Source organism: Ornithorhynchus anatinus, chromosome 10, assembly GCF_004115215.2.
Source record: "Ornithorhynchus anatinus isolate Pmale09 chromosome 10, mOrnAna1.pri.v4, whole genome shotgun sequence".
Lineage (NCBI taxonomy): Eukaryota > Metazoa > Chordata > Mammalia > Monotremata > Ornithorhynchidae > Ornithorhynchus > Ornithorhynchus anatinus.
Genome location: NC_041737.1, coordinates 47,270,419 through 47,280,619, shown reverse-complemented (window position 1 = coordinate 47,280,619; position 10,201 = coordinate 47,270,419). Strand labels below are relative to the sequence as shown.

Sequence of the window (10,201 nt, the reverse complement as noted above, 5' to 3'; positions counted from 1 at the left end):
CCCATAATAATAATAATAATGTTGGTATTTGTTAAGCGCTTACTATGTGCAGAGCACTGTTCTAAGAACTGGGGTAGATACAGGGTAATCAGGTTGTCCCACGTGAGGCTCACAGTCTTAATCCCCATTTTCTAGATGAGGTAACTGAGGCCCAGAGAAGTTAAGTGACTTGCCCACAGTCACACAGCTGACAAATGGCAGAGCCGGGAGTCGAACCCATGACCTCCGACTCCCAAGCCCGGGCTCTTTCCATTGAGCCATGCTGCTGCTCTTCTCTGAATCCCCATCATTCGGCACAGTGCCCTGGGTGCAGTAGGTGTGCAATATAGATAATTGATTGGTGAAGAACAAATGACAAGAGCAAGTGCCAAGCTCTCTGAGGGTCCCAAGTCACCAGCGTCTATTCATTTCCGATTCTTCTCATTGCGTGTTTTGTTTTGCTGCCTTCCCCGTTTAGATTGTGAGTCTGTTGTTGGGCAGGGATGGTCTCTAAGCACTTCATACAATGCTAAGCACTTAGTAAGCGCTTAGTACACGAAGCAGAGTGGCTCAGTGGAAGGATCCCTTGTTGGGAGTCAGAGGTCATGGGTTTGAATCCTGACTCTGCCGCTTGTCAGCTGTGTGACCTTGGACGAGTCACTTCACTTCTCTGTGCCTCAGTTACCTCATCTGTAAAAGGGGGATGAAGACTGTGAGCCTACCTTGTATCTACCCCAGCGCTTAGAACAGAGCTTGGCACATAGTAAGCGCTTTACAAATACCAACATTTTTATTATTAGTCCAGTGCTTTGCACCTAGTAAGCGCTCAATAAATACTATTGAATTAATCTGCTGCCGGACTGTCCCTTCCAAGCGCTCAGTCCAGTATACTATTGAATGAATCTGCTGCCCAATTTTCCTTTCCAAGGGCTCAGTCCAGTGCTCTGCACCTAGTAAGCGCTCAGTAAATACTATTGAATGAATCTGCTGCCGGACTGTCCCTTCCAAGCGCTCAGTCCAGTGCTCTGCACCTAGGAAGTGCTCAATAAATCCTATTGAATGAATCTGTTGCCAGATTGTCCCTTCCAGGCGCTCAGTCCAGTGCTTTGCACCTAGGAAGCGCTCAGTCAATACGATTGAATGAAGGAAGAGTAAGCAGTCAATCAATACGATTGAATGAATGAATGAAGGGTAAGCGGTCAATCAATACGATTGAATGAATGAATGATGAGTAAGCGGTCAATCAATGCGATTTAATGAATGAATGAAGAGTAAGCGGTCAATCAATACAATTGAATGAATGAAGAGTAAGCAGTCAATCAATACGATTGAATGAATGAAAAGTAAGCGCTGAATCAGTACGATTGAATGAAGAGTAAGCGGTCAATCAATATGATTGAATGAAGGAGGGAAGGAAGAGTAAGCAATCAATCAATACGATTGAATGAATTAATGAATAAATAGTAAGCGATCAATCAATACGATTGAATGAAGGAAGGAAGAATATGCGGTCGATCAATACGATTGAATGAATGAATGAAGATAAGCGGTCAATCAATACGATTGAATGAATGAATGAAGGAAGAGTAAGCGGTCAATCAATACGATTGAATGAATGAAGGAAGGAAGAGTATGTGGTCAATCAATATGATTGAATGAATGAAGAGTATGCGGTCAATCAATATGATTGAATGAATGAAGGAAGAGTAAGCGATGAATCAATACGATTGACTGAATGAAAGAAGGAAGAGTAGGCACTCAATCAATACAACTGAATGAAGAGTAAGCAATCAATCAATATGATTGAATGAATGAAGAGTAAGCGATCAATCAATATGATTGAATGAATGAAGGAAGGAGGAGTAAGCGGTCAATCAATATGATTGAATGAATGAAGGAAGGAATAAGCACTCAATCAAGACGACTGAATGAACGAAGGGAGAGTAAGCGATCAATCAATACGACTGAATGAATGAAGGAATAGTAATACGATTGATTGAATGAAGGAAGGAAGGAATAAGCACTCAATCAAGACGACTGAATGAACGAAGGAAGAGTAAGCGATCAATCAATACGACTGAATGAATGAAGGAATAGTAATACGATTGATTGAATGAAGGAAGGAGGAGTAAGCAGTCAATCAATACGATTGAATGAATGAAGGAAGAGTAAGCACTCAATCAAGACGACTGAATGAACCAAGGAAGAGTAAGCGATCAATCAATACGATTGATTGAATGGAGGAAGAGTAAGTGATCAATCAATACGATTGATTGAATGAAGGAAGGAGGAGTAAGCACTTAATCAAGACGACTGAATGAACGAAGGAAGAGTAATACAATTGATTGAATGAAGGAAGGAGGAGTAAGCAGTCAATCAATACGATTGAATGAATGAAGGAAGGAAGAGTAAGCACTCAATCAAGATGACTGAATGTACCAAGGAAGAGTAAGCGATCAATCAATACGAATGATTGAATGAAGGAAGGAGTAAGCACTCAATCAAGACGACTGAATGAACGAAGGAAGAGTAAACGATCAATCAATATGATTGAATGAATGAAGGAAGAGTAAGCGATCAATCAATACGATTGATTGAATGAAGGAAGAATAAGCACTCAATCTAGACGACTGAATGAACGAAGGAAGCGTAAGCGATCAATTAATACGATTGATTGAATGAAGGAAGAGTAAGCGATCAATCAATACGATTGATTGAATGAATGAAGGAAGAATAAGCACTCAATCAAGACGACTGAATGAACGAAGGAAGAGTAAACGATCAATCAATATGATTGAATGAATGAAGGAAGAGTAAGCGATCAATCAATACGATTGATTGAATGAAGGAAGAATAAGCACTCAATCTAGACGACTGAATGAACGAAGGAAGAGTAAGCGATCAATTAATACGATTGATTGAATGAAGGAAGAGTAAGCGATCAATCAATACGATTGATTGAATGAATGAAGGAAGAATAAGCACTCAATCAAGACGACTGAATGAACGAAGGAAGAGTAAACGATCAATCAATATGATTGAATGAATGAAGGAAGAGTAAGCGATCAATCAATACGATTGATTGAATGAAGGAAGGAGTAAGCGGTCAATCAATACGATTGAATGAATGAAGGAAGAATAAGCACTCAATCAAGACGACTGAATGAACGAAGGACGAGTAAGCGATCAATCAATACGATTGATTGAACGAAGGACGAGTAAGCGATCAATCAATACGATTGATTGAATGAAGGAAGAGTCAGCGATCAATCAATACGATTGATTGAACGAAGGAAGAGTCAGCGATCAATCAATACGATTGACTGAATGAAGGAAGGAGGAGTAATCGGTCAATCAAGACGACTGAATGAACGAAGGACGAGTAAGCGATCAATCAATACGATTGATTGAATGAAGGAAGAGTCAGCGATCAATCAATACGATTGATTGAACGAAGGAAGAGTCAGCGATCAATCAATACGATTGACTGAATGAAGGAAGGAGGAGTAATCGGTCAATCAAGACGACTGAATGAACGAAGGACGAGTAAGCGATCAATCAATACGATTGATTGAATGAAGGAAGAGTCAGCGATCAATCAATACGATTGATTGAATGAAGGAAGAGTCAGCGATCAATCAATACGATTGACTGAATGAAGGAAGGAGGAGTAATCGGTCAATCAAGACGACTGAATGAACGAAGGACGAGTCAGCGATCAATCAATACGATTGATTGAACGAAGGAAGAGTCAGCGATCAATCAATACGATTGATTGAATGAAGGAAGGAGGAGTAAGCGGTCAATCAACACGATTGACTGAATAAAGGAAGAGGAAGCGCTCGATCGATAGGGTGGAATGAAGGGATGCTATTGTCCTGATTGCTGCCCGGCGGCCGGCGAGGCCCAGGTGGGGTGGGGGGGTGGGTGGGGGGGGGGGGGGGGCGGGGGGAGAGAAAGGAGAACTACAACTCCCAGCAGCCTCCGGGCAGCCGCCGCCACGGCCGCCCCGCCCCCTCTCCCAGTGACGTCACTGAGGGGTGACGTCACGGCGCCCAGAGCGAGGCTGCGGGAGAGAGGCGGCCGGCGGAGCGGCGAAGGAGCGAGCGGCTGAGGAGAGGGGCCGCCCGAGGGGACGGGAGCGCGGGACTCTCCGCCGCACACTCCGCCGCACACTCCGCCGCCGCCGCCGCACGGGGCCCGGCGTGTCCCCCTCCCCGCCCCGAGCCCCCGGGGGGCGGAGGAGGAGGAAGGAGCCGCCGGGGCGGGCGCGGGCTCCTCCGCGCCGGGGCCCGGGCCCCGTGACAGGCGGCCCGACGACGACGACGACGACGACGACGACGAGGAGGAGGAGCAGGCGACGGAGAGACAGAGGCGGCGGCGGCGGCGGCGGCACCGGCACCACCATGTCATCCCCCAGCCCGGGCAAGAGGCGGATGGACACGGACGTGGTCAAGCTGTATCCTTGGCGGAGGGGACCCCGGGGCCGGGCGGGGGACCCCCCTCCTCCGGGACGGGCCCGGGACCGCCCCCCGTGCGCTCTGACCCCCCTCCAGCCTCCCTCGACCCCCCGCTCCGCACTCACGATGATTAGGATTTTTCTTCACCCCCTTGGAGCAATCCCCAAGATCCGCCCACCCCCAGGGGCCGTTAACCAGCCCCCTGAATAGCCCCTGATATCCAACCCCCCCCCCATGTCGTGCTCCCCTTTCCCCTAATGTTCATCTCTTTACGCCCTTTTTGCTCCTCCCTTCAGGCCCCCCCCTTTCTTCCTCTCCCAACTGTATTATCCAGGCTTTTTTTTCTTTCTTTCCACCCCCCCAATACCTCTTTACCCCCTTTTTGCTCTTCCCTTCAGCCTCCCCCCTTTTCTTCCTCTCCCAACTGTATTATCCAGGCTTTTTTTCCTTCCTTTCCACCCCCCTACCTCTTCCCCATTAAGAACCCCCCCCCCCATCTCCACCTGAATATTTTTACACCGTCGTAACCGTACTTACCTCCCCTTCCTCAGGTCCTTCCCCCGCTGCCCTCCCCTTCTGCTCACCTACACAAAATCCCTTTATGTTCCCCATTAAGGAAGCCTCCCCTCCCCTCTCCACCTGAATGTTTTTACACCGTCGTTAACCGTACTTACCTCCCCTTCCTCAGGTCTCTTCTCCCCCACCTGCTCACCTAATAATAATGGGGGTATTCGTTAAGCGCTTACTATGTGCCAGGCACTGTTCTAAGCGCTGGGGGAATACAAGGTTGTCCCACGTGGGGTCGGCAGTCTTCATCCCCATTTTCCAGAGGGGGGAACTGAGGCCCAGAGAAGTGACTGGTCCAAAGTCACACCGCCGGCAGGCGGCAGATCCGGGATTTGAACCCATGACCCCTCATTCCCAACAAGGGATCTTTCCACTGAGCCACTCTGCTTCTCTACCTCTACAAAATCCCTTTATGTTCTCCAGGCAAGCTTCCCTTCCCCCAGCACTAAACTTCCCTCTGTCCCTGGGAGGACCCCACTAATGTATCCCTCCCTTAGACCTTGGTGACGGGGCTGTCCTGGCCACCAAACCACCCTCCTCTCCAGAAGGTGACAGGGGGGAAAGAGGGGTTTAAAAAAAAAAGGGAGCCCTCTGCCAAAACAGTCCTGCACCCCACTAGGCGAAAGACAGGAAAATAATCGCCCCCATCCTCCCAAGTGACACCCCTTTCCCTCCCTCAAATCCCCACCTGATAGGCATCTTCACTCACTCATTCCCTTCCCTAGGGATGTAGGCTTGGGCCCTTGGGTTGGAGGAGAGACTGGGGAAATAGGATTTAATAAGAGTTAAACTGGGGAAATAGGATTTAACAAGAGCCGTGCAGACACGGCCTTTTTTAATAGTTATGATTTACTGAAGGACTTCAGCCAGAGAAATTCGCGAAGGTTCCCATGGCAAAACCAGAGATATTTTTGAGGGGTTATTTACTGGGAGATGGGGCATGGAGATGAGCCAGATTCCCTCAATACCAAGTCTTGGGGATAAAATGGGGTGAACCGTAGTTGAAAAGTGCAGTTTATTCCCATTTTTCTCCAACCTCCTCTTTCTCCCTACCCCCCCCCCCCCCCCACCTTCCTTGTTGCAGAGTTTTATTTATATAACTCAACTGTTTGGCTGGATTCTCCTAAAGGATTCAGTCGTCGTCGTCTTATTTTTTTACTATTTTTGAGTGGGTACTTTTGTGTATCATGGAAAATACTTTTGAAAATTCAGTTAGGGAATCAGTGCCCGAGTTTTCAGTAGTTTTGTGTTTTGAGATTTGGAAGTGGGGGGATAGGGAAGGTGGTTGGCAACCAAACAGATTATACTTAAATGTTTTTTAAGGATCTCCAAGGTGTTTTTCATCTCACCTAGAATTTTTTTTTTAAGGATTAGGAGTCAGAGGAACTCAAATTGGGGGTTGGGGGACATTTGGAGCATCTCTTTTTTTAGGGGGCGGAGGTGGACAGGGAGGTGGGAATCCATGAACAAATCTGATTTTATTTCTAGAGAAAAAGGTAAACCAAGCCAATTTTTACATGTTGCGGGCGGAGGGAGGAGAAGGGGGAAAGAAATGTGTATGTGATGATAACCAGTAATGTTGGTGGCATTTCATGAGGTTGTAGCACAACTTGTAACTGGATGTGTGTGTGTGTTAAAACAAAGCAGCATCTGATTTTTAGTCGTGTTTAGAAAATAGGAAATGACACTGGTGGCAGAACCTGAGCTATTTTTATCTTGGACTTAGTGTTACTGCCAGACTGATGCAAATTTTCAACCAGTGTTTTAATAGGAGGTGGGGGGGGGGCAACCTTAGCTATTTCACGCGGTCACATTTCTCAAAGTGTAAACATGTATAATATTAAAAGCTTGGCATAAGGGTTAAGGCCCAATATGACCTGATGCCTTCCCTATCCTATGCCTTTTGTTCATTTAGTAGTTGTGGCATCCAGAATGGTTACAGCATTTGGGGGTGTGTGTCAGAGTGAGGGGTTATGTCGAGAAAAGGGGGATGGGGTGCAGACAAAGAAAAGCAGGGTATTTTTCTTCTTTCCCCTGAAGTGGATTCATTTGGTGGCTTATTTTCAGTAGTAGATAAAGGCAGGCAAAGATGCCTTTCCCTTCCTCCCCCCCTTCACTCTTTCTGACAAAAGAAAGCAGAAGGGCTTTTAAACCATAGCCCTCTTGTATTGTGGTCATTATAACGTTGTGATGCCTTAAAAGCCAAGGATTGTCTTTGCTTTTAATTTGTGGGTTGTTGTTTTTTTTTTAAATTTAGGACAGCACATTTGGGAAGTTGTATTTATCAGAAGCCTGCGTCTCTTCCTCCTTGTCTTTTTGTGTGTGTCTGTGGGATTTGTCTGTGGCCTGCTCCTTTCTCGGATGAATTCAAATGAGTAGGCCCAAGCTGAGCCACTAATTTCTGAGTGTAAATGATCTACCCTATTTATTGAGCTTCAGATGAAAACCGTCTCCTAAAATAAGTGTCATGTGGTGGGGGGGACGGTGAGGAGGGCGTTGGAAAGGAAAGATGGTGGAGAGGAGACCGAAGGGGCAGGTCTGAAGGAATGTTTTTGCTTCTTGCCCCCCACTCTCCCTTGCCGGTTTTTGCAGCGCTTTTCGTGGAAATATACCTTTCCAGCCCATCTTTGGATGCCTTCTTGTGCATATTTCTGCTCGCTTGATTTACAGCCCGGCAGGAACCTATGCAATCCTCGAGCGGCGGGGCGGGGGGTTGGGGGGCGGTCAGGGAGAGAAGAGAAACCAGAAACTACTGTGGCCGCCGCTTTCCCCCTGCCCCGACAGGTTCACGGAGACAGTCCTTCTGGCTTACTCTTTTGAGTTGGGGCTATTTCTTCTCTGCCCCGAATGGTGCGGGAGGTAGGAGGAGATCCGACTCCCAAGTTATGCGGGGAGTGAATGTTTTGCACCGATGCACTAAATAATCGGCCCGGCGATTAGGCTCAGAAACTCTGACTCATTCATTGTTTCCCTCCCCGATCGCCTTGCTGAGTGTTGTGCAAACCTCCCCAAGTGCCTGGAAACCGATTGGCCTCGCCTTTCGGCCTCGTTGGAATGTCCTCTGCGCCACCCGGCCAGGAGCTTGCATTTTAGGGCACCGGTTCTCACCGTTCAGGGTTAGGGCCACAGTTTGCTTTCAGAGTCAGGTCGGTGCAGTTTGGTGTTTCTTTTCTCCGGGCACAACGCGATGGCTGGTCCCGGAGCCCCCCACCCAGCCTGACTGCCCCCAAACCGCCCGGGACACTGGTGACCTTAAAGGAAGATCTGCCCTCCAGGAGCAGGAACCCAAGAGCTCCGATTCCTGCGCCTTCCTTGACAGGAGGAGGGGGGTGCAAAGGAGGGAAGGGGTCTCTCCGGCTCTCATCCTGTTGCACAGCCTGAGCTCGGTCTTTTTTTTTTTATTTCAAAAAAAAAAAATATCTGTGAACCAGCGGCCCCTGCTTCGACGGCGGAGCTGCTTGTTTTGGAAAAGCGTCTGCAGGCAAAAGGCCGCAGGCTGAGCTCCCGCCCGCTCATTGGCTGCTCTGTTACTACCCGGAAACGGGGAGGGGGCGGAGCCTCCCGAACAGCTGATAGACTCTGTGACAACACTCTGTTTATATACAGAGGAGACGGGCGGGGGTTGGGGAGAGGCCCGGCCCGACCCCGTTAAAAACAAACACCGGCCGGATGAAGGGCCCGGCCAGGAGGAGGGGCCCGGGAAAAGAAAAGAACCCCCCCCGAAACCAGAGGATGCCCGTGGCCGCACCGAGACAGGCCAATATATGAACTCAATTCTTGAGAGAGCTAGAAGACATGACCCCCATCTTCAAGGAGTCGACAGTCTCGTGGGGAAACAGAGATTTAGGAAAATGATAAAGTATGTAAGAGATTTACATAAATACTAAGGGAGGTTGAGGTTCTACAAGTGCTTAGGTGTCACTGAAGGGCTGAAGTAGCAGTTGGGGAATACAAAGTAGGGAGGTTAGGGATTACTCCCTATTTATTTTGTTAATGAGGTGTACATCCCCTTGATTCTATTTATCGTGATTATGTTGTCTTGTTTTTGTCCGTCTCAGACTGTGAGCCCGTCATTGGGCAGGGATGGTCTCTATCTGTTGCCGAATTGTCCATTCCAAGTGCTTAGTCCAGTGCTCTGCACATAGTAAGTGCTCAATAAATACTATTGAATGAATGAATGAATAGGTGCAGGGTGTCTGAAGGGGTCCCCCCCAATTGCTCAATTGTAAGAATCTCCAAGGCCCGTTCGTCAGTCGTGTTTACTGAGCGCTTCCTGGGTGCAGAGCCCTTCTATGTATTGATTTTGATGCCGCTGATGCCTGTCTACTTTTGTCGTCTGGCTTCCCCCTTCTAGACTGGGAGCCCGTTGTTGGGTCAGGATTGTCTCTACCCGTTGCCCAACTGTGCTTTCCAAGCACTCAGTACGGTGCTCTGCACACAGTAAGCGCTCCATAAATATGATTGAATGAATTTATTTCGATGCGATTGATGCCTGTCTACTTGTTTTGTCGTCTGGCTCTGCCCTTGTAGACTGTGAGCCCGTTATTGGGTAGGGATTGTCTCTATCTTTTGCCAAATTGCATTTTCCAAACGCTCAGTACAAGTGCTCTGCACACAGTAAGCGCTCCATAAATACAATTGAATGAATGAATTTATTTCAATGCGATTGATGCCTGTCTACTTGTTTTGTCGTCTGGCTCCCCCCTTCTAGACTGTGAGCCCGTTGTTGGGTAGGGATTGTCTCTATCTGTTGCCGAATTGTACTTCCCGAGCGCTCAGTCCGGTGCTCTGCACACAATAAGCACTCAATAAATACGATTGATTGAATGAATGCTAAGCGCTTTTTTGTGATATTTAAGCACTCACTCTCTGAGAGGCACCGTACTTAGCACTGGGGTGGATACAGGCTAATCGAGTTGGGCACAGTCCCTTGGCCCACCAAGGGCTCACAGTCTTGAATCCCCATTTTACAAGTGAGGTAACTGAGGCACAGAAAAGTGACATGACTTGCCCAAGGTCACACAGCAGGCCCGTGGCAGAGCTGGGATTGGAACCCAGGTCTTTCTGACTCCCAAGCCCATGGGCTATCCACTAGGCCATGCTGCTTTGCTGCTTCAGGCGCTTGGGGGAGTACAGAATAATCGCGTTGGTTAGACAAGTTCCCTGTCCACAATGAGCCTCAGGTCTGGAGGGGG

General features: G+C 48.0%; 1 protein-coding gene across 2 annotated transcripts in view; it reads left to right on the top strand.

Annotated features, from left to right (window-relative positions):
• Positions 1 to 4,310: 4,310 nt before the first annotated feature.
• Positions 4,311 to 10,201, top strand: part of UBE2H (ubiquitin conjugating enzyme E2 H) — a 103,698-nt gene continuing 97,807 nt past the window's right edge. Inside the window, exon 1 of one of the 2 annotated variants that reach the window (XM_029074221.2) lies at positions 4,311 to 4,438. In XM_029074221.2, the coding sequence (XP_028930054.1) occupies positions 4,386 to 4,438 (53 nt within the window). In that variant the 5' untranslated portion in view covers positions 4,311 to 4,385. Of the gene's footprint in view, positions 4,439 to 8,680; positions 8,866 to 10,201 lie in introns of those variants that run through there. The other variant, XM_029074222.2, reaches the window with a different exon arrangement.